This window comes from Glandiceps talaboti, chromosome 14 (assembly GCF_964340395.1).
Source record: "Glandiceps talaboti chromosome 14, keGlaTala1.1, whole genome shotgun sequence".
Lineage (NCBI taxonomy): Eukaryota > Metazoa > Hemichordata > Enteropneusta > Spengelidae > Glandiceps > Glandiceps talaboti.
Genome location: NC_135562.1, coordinates 1,618,520 through 1,632,284, shown reverse-complemented (window position 1 = coordinate 1,632,284; position 13,765 = coordinate 1,618,520). Strand labels below are relative to the sequence as shown.

Below are 13,765 nucleotides of genomic sequence, written 5' to 3'. Positions count from 1 at the left end.
ACAGTATTAATGATGAATGTCCTATCATATTTGGTAGTCTAGTGCTATCCCTGGTATCAAATCATCTCTTCACCCTAAGATCTTGAGATTTGATGCCATAGATAGCACTAGACTACATTTTGATGGTTCAGTGGTATTTGTCAAATGGTTTTGTGGGTGCATTGTTGTGGAACCAGCTGTCTCTTACAATTATATGTTATATGTTAGGTGTTCATTTTACAAATTATTGTAAGTTCATGATAATAATACATGGTCACAAACTGAAAACAGATTCTGTACTCAAAGACAGTTATTGCAAGATTTTCCTGCACAGAAACAAAGATATGACTTGAAATAAATGCTCTTGTCGTAACATTATATTACAGTTGCAATGTAATTTATTTTTAAAAAACACTGCTTGACAAATCATGAAATACATTTTCATACCTCGTACCATAATTTTACTTTGAAACTCAGTATAGTTGTGATCCCCCTGATGAAATACTTGGGGAGCTTATAGAAACTTTACTAGTCTAGAGGCTATCCACTGACTTTAAAGATCTTTTCCAATGTCTAGGGAAATAAATTTTGTTAGAACAACTTTCTGTGTTGAATTTTAAATTACCACCAAGAGCTGTATTTAAATTCATTTCATGCAATTGTAGTCGGTAAGATAGAGATATTCATGCCACACACTATCAGCCAGCACTCATAGTCTGTAAGATATGACATTCATGCCACACGCTATTAGCCAGCACTCATCAAGCCTGATAGGGCTGAACAACATGATGTATCTTACAGTCTAATGCAATTGGAGTGTTAAATATAAACCTATGATGTCATCACACCGACACGACTTAGATACTTTCAAACAGGAATATATAAGTTGGATGTAAACAAACATGGAGAAATTACAAGTGCCTGTCAGTGTCTGGTTATTACTGACATACACTGTTAATGTCTTGCTAGATTTGTAAGCACACAGTGAGTGGATCAATGATATTGTTTTGGAGACTGCCCTCTACAGTCAATCAATCAATCAATCAATCAATCAATCAATCAATCAATCAATCAATCAATCAATGTTTCCAAGGCTGTTTTGTATTGTCAGTTGGTAATTATCATTCACTATTTAAATGCATTTGTTTCTTGAAAACCAAGAATCATTTCTCTGTTTTGGTAAAAGAAAGTAAATACTTTGACAGAAATCAGTGCTGTAAATTTTGTCATCTTTTGAATCATAATGTGGATATTTATCAATACATAACTTGTTTGTTATTTGGGATAAGTGATTCCATATTTTACTACTTGGATGACCCAGATAGCTTTTCTGTTAGAATTTTAATGAAATTTAAATTTATACTTTTTCATATTTTGCAAACAAAACCGTACAAATATGACAAAACAACGTGGTATATTGCAATATTTGTGTAATAGTATAATTAATTTATGTGACCTTGTAACTCATGCCAGACTTATATACAATTTATTGCTACACTGAAAATAAGTAAATTGAATAACACAAATGTAAACTTTGACCTAGTGGCTTTCACTTCCTGTCAACTCAACTTTTTACTTCCTGTAAACCGTATATATCATACCAGCCTATTTCTCTCATTGAATCATTGTGACTGACTGACTGGCAGAATTATATAGGTCGATGACTCATATTTGTGTCATCATCTGATTGTCCTTACATGACAACTATCTATTGTTACAATTTGATGTCTTTACCAAACTAAAAACACAATTACAGTATATAAAAGGAATATGATGTATACATGATTGCCATATTCAATGTCCATGATTTTAGGTTTGGCTGTGAAGGTATTTTTGCTGTTTTTAGCTGAAAGAGTCTTTTTGTCAAAATAAATCAGTATGACAGTGAAATTACTTTCACTGATAAACTTGGAGAATTAGAGATAATAAATATAGATTTATTTCATCACTAGGTGTGAATCAGTACATTATGATACAACAATTATGTAGATATAAGTACAATTAGTTGTCAAAATGTCAGTCAAGTCCCATATGGTATTCAATTTTACACCTTTGCCCATGTTGGCATCCAGACTAGCTAAATGTAGCCCAGAGATTAGTCTATGTCAACCATGTTGGTATAGTTTTAAAACACCCAGACAAAAGTCTCTGAGCTAGTCAAAATGAAGGAGAGCCAACATTTGAAAAATTGTCTTTTCACACAATTGCTCGTGCACCAAAATAGATATGTTCATGCCATTTAGTTAATCTGTGGATATGGTCAGATAGTCAGTGTATGTGATATGTGAAACAAAAGTGAAAATACAATAAAGTTTTTCAATGAAGGGTTATAAAGTCAAAGGTCATATTTATTTTTTCACAATGATGACATTTTACTTCAGAACTTTTACTTTCACTTTGCAATGCAGGTAAATCAAATAGATTTAATAAGGATTATGTTTAGAGATGACATCAGATTTATAGACAAACAAACAAAGGATGAAAGGATAAAATTTGGCACTGTGACAGTTACAACCCATAACACTAAAGTAAAGCATTTTCTGTATGTACCACAATCATTTATAGCATCCATATCAAGTACAACCCATAACACTAAAGTAAAGCATTTTCTGTATGTACCACAATCATTTATAGCATCCATATCAAGTACAACCCATAACACTAAAGTAAAGCATTTTCTGTATGTACCACAATCATTTATAGCATCCATATCAAGTACAACCCATAACACCAAAGTAAAGCGTTTTCTGTATGTACCACAGTCATTTATAGTATCCATATCAAGTACAACCCATAACACCAAAGTAAAGCGTTTTCTGTATGTATCACAATCATTTATAGCATTCATATCAAGTGTAAAAGTATACAGTTTCATTTGCTAATTGACCACATTAGAAAGGTCACATGCTAGGCTTGTAAGTAAACCAATTGAAATAGTATACTTTTACACTTAATATGAATGCTTTAAACAAGTGTAGCACACACAGAAAGTGCTTTACTTTAGTGTTACTCATTGTAATATGAATGCTATAAACGAGTGTAGCACACACAGAAAGTGCTTTACTTCAGTGTTACTCATTGTATTGATATGCTCAGGTTGAAAAACAACAACAAAGAAATGCCTGAGGGTACAAATCTATTAGCTACATACTTGAATGTTTTAGAATGATGATGTACAAATCATGAACAATTTAAAAGTTGATGATTTAGTACCTTTCTTGTACTAAGTTTTATTTGGAAAATAATACGAAAGAAATAATAATAAAGTATCTAGCAATCATTAAAATTTCAACTCAGCAATGTTTAATTAATTGTTCTAAATATACATAAACAAAATTCTACTTGAAATTTTCAGTTTCATTCCCAATGCATATTCTTGCCATAAATTTTCATAATTTCATAAGTATAACACACTAATTGATACATTTTGAAATTACCAACACTATATTTTGTGTACATTGACAAATGAGATTAGCTTTCTGATAGAATATTGTAGAATGAGCAGCACCTTGAGAATGTCAATTTAAATTTCATTGGGTGGGTGGATATTTTTTAACATGTATCATATTATTTTGAATTATTTAACATTCCATTTTCACCGGCACATGTCTAGAAAATAACTGTGTGGGCTCATTTTCTGTGATCTCTGTCTGTCTGTCTGTCTGTCTGTCTGTCTGTCTGTCTGTCTGTCTGTTTCCCCCCCCTCTCTCTCTCTCTCTCTCTCTCTCTCTCTCTCTCTCTCTCTCTCTCTCTCTCTCTCTCTCTCTCTCTCTCTCTCTCTCTCTCTCTCTCTCTCTCTCTCTCTCTCTCTCTCTCTCTCTCTCCACGTACATGTATAATTAAATGGACAAATTTTAGCAAATGAAATGTTGTACCAGAGAAAGGCATTTGACTATACAGTGGAGAGAGAGATATTGTTGCAATTAAACCCACACTTATAGTATAAAACTACACCAGTATGTATCAGAAAAAAAATTAATTGTAATAAAGGAAAGTTTGATGGTCAGATTTAGAACCCCAACCCACTTATCATCAAATAATATGATTTAGAGGCAGTTGTGAAATATTCAAAGTACTGAATATAAATATTTACTTGAACAAAGCTTTATGTTTTCAAGTTAAATAAAGAAAAAAATGTGTTGATATAACACTATATTTGTGGTAATTGAATCAGAAAAGAGTACTAATACACTGGTCACACATTTTTTTTGAAGCAATAATAAAGTGAATGTTAATGAAATTCTTGGAGTGTGTCTCTCATTCTTTAACCCCTTCAATACTGAAAACATTCCCGCCAAAAGTGTTTGGACAAAATTCTTGTTTTATGTAAGTTTTTGGCATATATCAACTTCATTTTAGACTGGAATTAAAGAAATGTTACTTCATAATAAAGTAATATTATTGTAATTATGAAAATATTCATATAAATTGGGTCCCCATATTATTTAAGACTCGTCTCTAGTCATGAAAGGGTTAATTGGTGTAAAAATAGCTTGCCATAAATACCCTCCTAATTTGCCTAAAGTATACAGCATAGTTACCTGGGTATAATGTATACAGCATAGTCACCTGGCTATAATGTATACAACATAGTCACCTGGCTATAAAGTATACAGCATAGTTACCTGGCTATAATGTATACAGCATAGTCACCTGGCTATAAAGTATACAGCATAGTCACCTGGCTATAAAGTATACAGCATAGTCACCTGGCTATAATGTATACAACATAGTCACCTGGCTATAATGTATACAGCATAGTCACCTGGCTATAATGTATACAGCATAGTCACCTGGCTATAATGTATACAGCATAGTCACCTGGCTATAATGTATACAACATAGTCACCTGGCTATAATGTATACAGCATAGTCACCTGGCTATAATGTATACAACATAGTCACCTGGCTATAATGTATACAACATAGTCACCTGGCTATAATGTATACAGCATAGTCACCTGGCTATAATATATACAGCATAGTCACCTGGCTATAGTGTATACAGCATAGTCACCTGGCTATAATGTATACAACATAGTCACCTGGCTATAATGTATACAGCATAGTCACCTGGCTATAATGTATACAGCATAGTCACATGGCTATAATGTATACAGCATAGTTACATGGCTATAATGTATACAGCATAGTCACCTGGCTATAGTGTATACAGCATAGTCACCTGGCTATAAAGTATACAGCATAGTCACCTGGCTATAATGTATACAGCATAGTCACCTGGCTATAATGTATACAGCATAGTCACCTGGCTATAATGTATACAGCATAGTCACCTGGCTATAATGTATACAGCAGTGATAGTCACCTGGCTATAAAGTATACAGCATAGTCACCTGGCTATAATGTATACAGCATAGTTACATGGCTATAATGTATACAGCATAGTCACCTGGCTATAATGTATACAGCATAGTTACATGGCTATAATGTATACAGCATAGTCACCTGGCTATAATGTATACAGCATTGTCACCTGGCTAATAGTGTATACAGTATAGTAACAGGGCTATAATGTATACAGCATAGTCACCTGGCTATAGAGTATACAGCATAGTCACCTGGCTATAGAGTATACAGCATAGTCACCTTGCTATAATGTATACAGCATAGTCACCTTGCTATAATGTATACAGCATAGTCACCTGGCTATAATGTATACAGCATAGTCACATGGCTATAATGTATACAGCATAGTCACCTGGCTATAATGTATACAACATAGTCACCTGGCTATAATGTATACAGCATAGTCACATGGCTATAATGTATACAGCATAGTCACCTGGCTATAATGTATACAACATAGTCACCTGGCTATAATGTATACAGCATAGTCACATGGCTATAATGTATACAGCATAGTCACCTGGCTATAATGTATACAGCATAGTCACCTTGCTATAATGTATACAGCATAGTCACCTTGCTATAATGTATACAGCATAGTCACCTTGCTATAATGTATACAGCATAGTTACCTGGCTATAATATATACAGCATAGTCACCTTGCTATAATGTATACAGCATAGTTACCTGCCTATAATGTATACAGCATAGTCACCTTGCTATAATGTATACAGCATAGTCACCTGCCTATAATGTATACAGCATAGTCACCTGGCTATAATGTATACAACATAGTCACCTGGCTATAAAGTATACAGCATAGTCACCTGGCTATAAAGTATACAGCATAGTCACCTGGCTATAATATATACAGCATAGTCACATGGCTATAATGTATACAGCATAGTCACCTTGCTATAATGTATACAGCATAGTCACCTGGCTATAATGTATACAACATAGTCACCTGGCTATAATGTATACAGCATAGTCACCTGGCTATAATGTATACAGCATAGTCACCTGGCTATAATGTATACAGCATAGTCACCTTGCTATAATGTATACAGCATAGTCACCTGGCTATAATGTATACAACATAGTCACCTGGCTATAATGTATACAGCATAGTCACCTGGCTATAATGTATACAGCATAGTCACCTGGCTATAATGTATACAGCATAGTCACCTGGCTATAATGTATACAGCATAGTCACCTGGCTATAATGTATACAGCATAGTCACCTGGCTATAATGTATACAGCATAGTCACCTGGCTATTCAATCAATTACTTTCACTGTATGGGATTCTATTGGAATGGGAAAAAAATACAGGTGAAAGTAACAGACAATATAATTCTACAACCATACACTTCAAGTTCAAGTTTCTCATTACATATGCTGAAAAAAATCATGAAAGTAGCCGTATGAATGAGGATTAGGTATTTATTTTTATTTTTTTTAATTTATAAACCGCTGTTATCATTGCTTCCTACCTGAAAAATGAATGTGAAACAATATATGCCAAATCCGTAGTGATAAATTTGTAAAATGTTTGTTATTGTACGTACAATAACAAACTTTCTACGCCTTTTTTAAATAGCTTTTTGTAATGTAATGAGCAACAAACAAGGACTTGGTCTATGTTATTTCACATTGATTTTTCAAGTAGGAAGCCATGATCAAATTTATATATTAAAAATCCAAATTAAATACCCAATCCTCATCCATATGGCTGCCACTTTAAAATTGTGAACTAATCAATATTCCAAATATTTTACTGCTTTCATCATATCTAACTACAAGGTTTTCTTTATTACAGTGAACAGTGGAACAATAGTTGTATTCTATATAATAACAAGAACTGTAGAAATAAATAATGGTCTTGTATAGCTGTGATATAATGACCCCTGTAAGGCATATCACAATCATGACTGTATTAGGAATCACATCTAATCTTTAGCATATGAAAAGCATTACAAAAGAAATGGTGCAACCATTTTATTTTTCTATATATTCTATTTTTTTACTATCATCACTCTTTTGTAAATTCCAGCTACATATACGATTCAAGTAAGAAATACTTGCCCTTCATCTAAAAGACTGAAAATGAAAGAAGGCTTTTTCTAATATGAATACAGATGAACCTGAAATATGTGTCAATCTAGTATGTATGTATGTATGTATGTATGTATGTATATATGTATATATGTATGTATGTATGTATGTATGTATGTATGTATGTATGTATGTATGTGTGTATGTATGTATGTATGTGTGTGTGTGTATGTGTATGTGTATGTGTATGTGTATGTGTATGTGTATGTGTGTGTATGTGTATGTGTATGTGTATGTGTATGTGTATGTGTATGTATTGGGTTCTATGTGGTGCGTGTGAATATTAGAACTTTTCCCACATATAACCATTTATATATCACACGCGGTTGTCGTTTTGTTCCATTACATTCAGATATGTTCAGGTTTTAACCTAACATTTCTGTATCTCGCCGATTTTTCCTTTGAAAAAGAATATTTATTCGAAACGTCGGATTTTACATCTATTTATACGGACTGATTTATAAGTTCCATATGCATTTCTTTGTATGTGTTTGTGTATGTGTGTATGCATGTGTATGTGTATGTGTATGTGTATATGCATGTGTATGTGTGATGTGTATATGTATATGTATGTGTATGTATGTATGTATGTATGTATGTATGTATGTATGTATGTATGTATGTGTGTGTGTGTATGTGTCTCCATGTGTGTGTGTGTGTGTGTGTGTGTGTATGTGTCTGTGTATGCCATGCATTTACCCAAATAATAACTTTATCCTATTTTCAAATCCTCTTTTTCATGACATCATGTGTTATGGTATAATTATGTTGTTCTACTGTCACAACGCCATCTAATGACAATAACATATCCTAGAAACCACAAACAAATTTTTTTTGTCTGTACATCTACATTTAGTGACTTGTTATAAAGTAGTCATCCACAAAATAAGTACCCTTGAAGTCAGGTGTTACTAATATTATGTAACTATCATTATATACAGTCACGTTCCCATCAAACGTGTCTTATAAATATACATATAAATCTGTTTTTATTCGTTTTTTCTGTAAGTTTTTCCAGCTCGAAAACAAAATCACACAATGATACTTAAAATACAAAGAGCCTAAATGTGTATAAATTCTTTTTTCTCGCTTGTCGTTGACTTAAATATTCATCAATTGGGTAAATAACATGAATAAAAGATTTAAATAAATATCAAATGAATACAAAGTTATAGCACAAACACAGTGTTTAAATGAGAAAAGACCCATTTTAATATTTGAGCTTTGAATTTATCTGTTGACGAATATTTTCATCTTGTTATCCTGCTGTTATTTACAACTTCTCTTTGTTGTTTTGAATTCTGTGTTTGTGATACATGGTGTAGACGTTTGCCTTGTCTGAATTTGGCAAATAGATCGTGACGTAACGATTGGGTGTTTTGTATTTACTTTAAAGCGATAAACGATATACACGCACTTCGCTATCATTACCATACTAGTATGTGTGGTACCGACGTCACCAAACACAATACGACCTGTGTGATATATGTCGATTGCGCCACATTCCTGTAGGTGCGGTCACTCACGCGACCCACTTGTAATCAACTGGTGCAATGTGGCAATGAATCACAAAGTAGAGATACCGCGACCATGAAGTCCGACTCGAGGCCGGATGCCTGACACCGCCGATCTTTATAGCCCCCAAAACATCCTGTATAATGAAGTTAATGATACTACCTATGTGTTTGAACCAACCCACCTTTCTTTCCATATCCCCCTCTCACGGTTCCCCCCCCCCTCCCGATTCAATTTGAGTCTGTCGAGGTGAATGCCAAAAGACATGTACTGTTGTTACAAAGAACAAACATGTAAACTTAGAGTTGTTGTTAAACTAAAATTATGATCATATTTTTTATTTTTTATTTTTTATTTTTTTTAAATTTGTATGTATTCACATTTGCTTTATTTACTGATCGTGGTTTTCATTATCACCTTGACAACGAATTAGTGTGTCAAAGACAAACCTTGCTTTGTTGAACGAGTATAGGAACCTTGTTCATAAATGGAGGATATATACATCTTACAAACAAACAAACTAACATACATGTATGTATACGTGATAACGGTCGGGCAAAGTACAATAGTCATAATGACAAAGGGTGTTTATTGTTCACTTGTATAACAAAGCTGTTGGCGAGAGACATGAGAGACGGTTAATCTGCAATGAAAAAAAATGTAGTCGAATAAGCTGGGCTTCTGTCATTCATAAATATATAATAGACTAATAAGACACACGGACATAAACCTTTACGTGCAACTTTATTGTAAGCTGCAATATAATTGCGCTAGTTGTGATTCGGAGGTTTTTTTTATCTCTGTTATTGAGCTTTTTTTCATTGGGTAAACGAAAATCAAATCTAAGGCTACAATTATTGCAGCTACTTGTGTGTATGTATCTTTTGAGGTCTCACTACCTTGAAATTATATAAAATAGAAACGAATTGATAGAACAAAACTGCATTCACTTCAGTAAATTAAATTCACCACAAAAGAGCTCGGAGTTGAAAGGTTATGGAACAAAGCAATGCCATTTATTAGTAGATTGTATTGTCTTGTCAAACATTTGTATAAGAATTTCCAACGTAGCAAATAACACAATATATCTAAAAGAACGCCAATACCGTATGTTTTTGTTATGTTCACATGTGAATATTAAAAATGTATCCTTCCGCTGAAACTTCGACGAAATCGACGCCCGATCGACCCACGTCATTTACGTCATTAGTTTCGACAAAGTTCGAGAACCCTGAGGAACTCTGGGAACCTTGCGTAAATGACCCGTGTGACCTCGCTTCAAGGAAGCACTACGTCATCGATATTGAACAAAAATAGTATCCAATCAACAACGTCACTGCTACCATGTGGTACAGATTAGCCAATCAATACTCACCACGAGCGTGTATAATAAGAAACCCCAAGCGTCGTCTCGGCAGATACAGAAGCGACCGAGAAGCAGTAAACAGTGGAAATAAGTCTACTATATTCGTTAAAAAAACACTCAACAGCGAGAAGGTAAGACTGCAGATTTTGACTTCAAATACAAATTGATCCAAAGTCCGACTGTTACTGAACATTTAATTCAGTATTTAGTGAAAAAAATGTTATATTTGAAGGCCAGAACAACGATTGAAGGTTCTGTCGATTTTCAACAATTTACTTCTCCATTTTCAATGATTTTCATAGCTCAAAATTTCACATCGTAAATCTCTGGAAACACCCATCCAAACATTTTTCACTTAATGTAAATATATTCTGGTGTGTTCGAACACGGTTGTCAGCCTAAGCATTTGTCTGTGAACGTGACAAAGGAGGCCGATTGATCGCACAATGATCGCTTTGTTTGATCCTTCTCTCATCGGTAAATTTACGATATCTTCAAACAAATGAATTTGAGCTTTTCGTAGCCCACATTATATCGATGTGTGTTTTCCAGTTATTATTATATATTGGAAAGCTAAATTTTCTGCATTTTGTGAACGAGGAAGCTTGAATTTTTGTCCAAAAGCGGAAATTTACACTGCGTCACACAACTCGTTCTCTGTGTTGCTCATTATGCATAATCAACATGGCGTCGCTGAAATTGTTTGAAATAGCGCCAAGTCACGATGAGCCAACTTCTATAAATAAACACATCGTGTAGTCAGCATTTGTTGATAAATACTAATTCGTACATTTCCTTTTACGCTTTCAGCATCATGCAGATCTTTGTGAAGACTCTTACCGGGAAAACCATAACCCTAGAAGTGGAACCATCAGACACTATTGAAAATGTGAAGGCAAAGATTCAAGACAAAGAGGGTATTCCCCCAGATCAGCAGCGTCTTATCTTTGCTGGTAAGCAGTTAGAAGATGGCCGTACCCTGAGTGACTACAACATCCAGAAGGAGTCCACACTTCATTTGGTACTCCGTCTTCGTGGTGGTATGCAGATCTTTGTCAAGACCCTGACTGGCAAGACCATCACACTTGAGGTTGAACCATCAGACACTATTGAGAATGTTAAGGCTAAAATTCAAGATAAGGAAGGCATTCCTCCAGATCAGCAGCGTCTTATCTTTGCTGGTAAACAGTTGGAAGATGGCCGTACCCTGAGTGACTACAACATCCAGAAGGAGTCCACACTTCATTTGGTACTCCGACTTCGTGGTGGTATGCAGATCTTTGTCAAGACCCTGACTGGCAAGACAATCACACTAGAGGTCGAACCATCAGACACTATTGAGAATGTGAAAGCCAAAATTCAAGATAAGGAAGGTATTCCCCCAGATCAGCAGCGTCTTATCTTTGCTGGTAAACAGTTGGAAGATGGCCGTACCCTGAGTGACTACAACATCCAGAAGGAGTCCACACTTCACTTGGTACTCCGTCTTCGTGGTGGTATGCAGATCTTTGTCAAGACCCTGACTGGCAAGACAATCACACTTGAGGTTGAACCATCAGATACCATTGAGAATGTTAAGGCCAAAATTCAAGATAAGGAAGGTATTCCCCCAGATCAGCAGCGTCTTATCTTTGCTGGTAAACAGTTGGAAGATGGCCGTACCCTGAGTGACTACAACATCCAGAAGGAGTCCACACTTCACTTGGTACTCCGTCTTCGTGGTGGTATGCAGATCTTTGTCAAGACCCTGACTGGCAAGACCATCACACTTGAGGTTGAACCATCAGACACTATTGAGAATGTTAAGGCCAAAATTCAAGATAAGGAAGGTATTCCCCCAGATCAGCAGCGTCTTATCTTTGCTGGTAAACAGTTAGAAGATGGCCGTACCCTGAGTGACTACAACATCCAGAAGGAGTCCACACTTCATTTGGTACTCCGTCTTCGTGGTGGTATGCAGATCTTTGTCAAGACCCTGACTGGCAAGACCATCACACTTGAGGTTGAACCATCAGACACTATTGAGAATGTTAAGGCCAAAATTCAAGATAAGGAAGGTATTCCCCCAGATCAGCAGCGTCTTATCTTTGCTGGTAAACAGTTAGAAGATGGCCGTACTCTGAGTGACTACAACATCCAGAAGGAGTCCACACTTCATTTGGTACTCCGTCTTCGTGGTGGTATGCAGATCTTTGTCAAGACCCTGACTGGCAAGACCATCACACTTGAGGTTGAACCATCAGACACTATTGAGAATGTTAAGGCCAAAATTCAAGATAAGGAAGGTATTCCCCCAGATCAGCAGCGTCTTATCTTTGCTGGTAAACAGTTGGAAGATGGCCGTACCCTGAGTGACTACAACATCCAGAAGGAGTCCACACTTCATTTGGTACTCCGTCTTCGTGGTGGTATGCAGATCTTTGTCAAGACCCTGACTGGCAAGACCATCACACTTGAGGTTGAACCATCAGACACTATTGAGAATGTTAAGGCCAAAATTCAAGATAAGGAAGGTATTCCCCCAGATCAGCAGCGTCTTATCTTTGCTGGTAAACAGTTAGAAGATGGCCGTACTCTGAGTGACTACAACATCCAGAAGGAGTCCACACTTCATTTGGTACTCCGTCTTCGTGGTGGTATGCAGATCTTTGTCAAGACCCTGACTGGCAAGACCATCACACTTGAGGTTGAACCATCAGACACTATTGAGAACGTTAAGGCCAAAATTCAAGATAAGGAAGGTATTCCTCCAGATCAGCAGCGTCTTATCTTTGCTGGTAAACAGTTGGAAGATGGCCGTACTCTGAGTGACTACAACATCCAGAAGGAGTCCACTCTTCACTTGGTGTTGCGTCTCCGTGGTGGACAATAAATTGTTGACGTAAATGTTCTCTGCAGCATGTCTGCTACAAGCCGGTCAAAATGAACATTAATAATATATGTAATTTGTAGAACTGTTTGTTTCAGTCTTAGTGAATCAAGGAAGTGCAAATACAAAGACTATGGTAATAAAAAATATTGAAGATCTGTAAAGATGTACCAAAAGGACTATAATGTCGATGTTCCTTTTTTGTGACTTGGGTGTATTGTCATGGCAATTAAAGCATAAAGAGCTGTAAAGATGTACCAAAAGAACTATAATGTCGATGTTCCTTTTTTGTGACTTGTGTATTGTCATGGCAATTAAAGCATACTTAAAATGTTAATACTTGTATTGGATCTTTTCAGTGTGTGTGTTGGGCTGAGTCTATGTGAGTGCTAGTACTATCCTATCTAGAACAGGCCTCCTTAGGTTAATATGGTCATTGCTTACATCCATTTACACTATTACCATTTTCGAAGAGGTTATTATCAACTTTTGATTTGATGCAACATTTGAAGGTGACAACTAGTTCCAGTCTACCTTTAAAAAAC

At 35.5% G+C, this 13,765-nt stretch overlaps 1 protein-coding gene across 1 annotated transcript; it reads left to right on the top strand.

The window, feature by feature from the left end:
• The first annotated feature begins 10,322 nt into the window (after positions 1-10,322).
• LOC144445471 (polyubiquitin-C) lies at positions 10,323-13,557 on the top strand. Its single transcript, XM_078135035.1, has 2 exons — positions 10,323-10,482; positions 11,162-13,557. The coding sequence occupies exon 2, from the start codon at positions 11,166-11,168 to the stop codon at positions 13,221-13,223; it is 2,058 nt and encodes a 685-aa protein (XP_077991161.1). The 5' UTR covers positions 10,323-10,482; positions 11,162-11,165; the 3' UTR covers positions 13,224-13,557.
• The last annotated feature ends 208 nt before the right edge of the window (positions 13,558-13,765 follow it).

Excerpts from the sequence above, each read along its gene's own strand:
- LOC144445471 (XM_078135035.1), top strand. The coding sequence starts at position 11,166 with ATGCAGATCTTTGTGAAGACTCTTACCGGGAAAACCATAACCCTAGAA.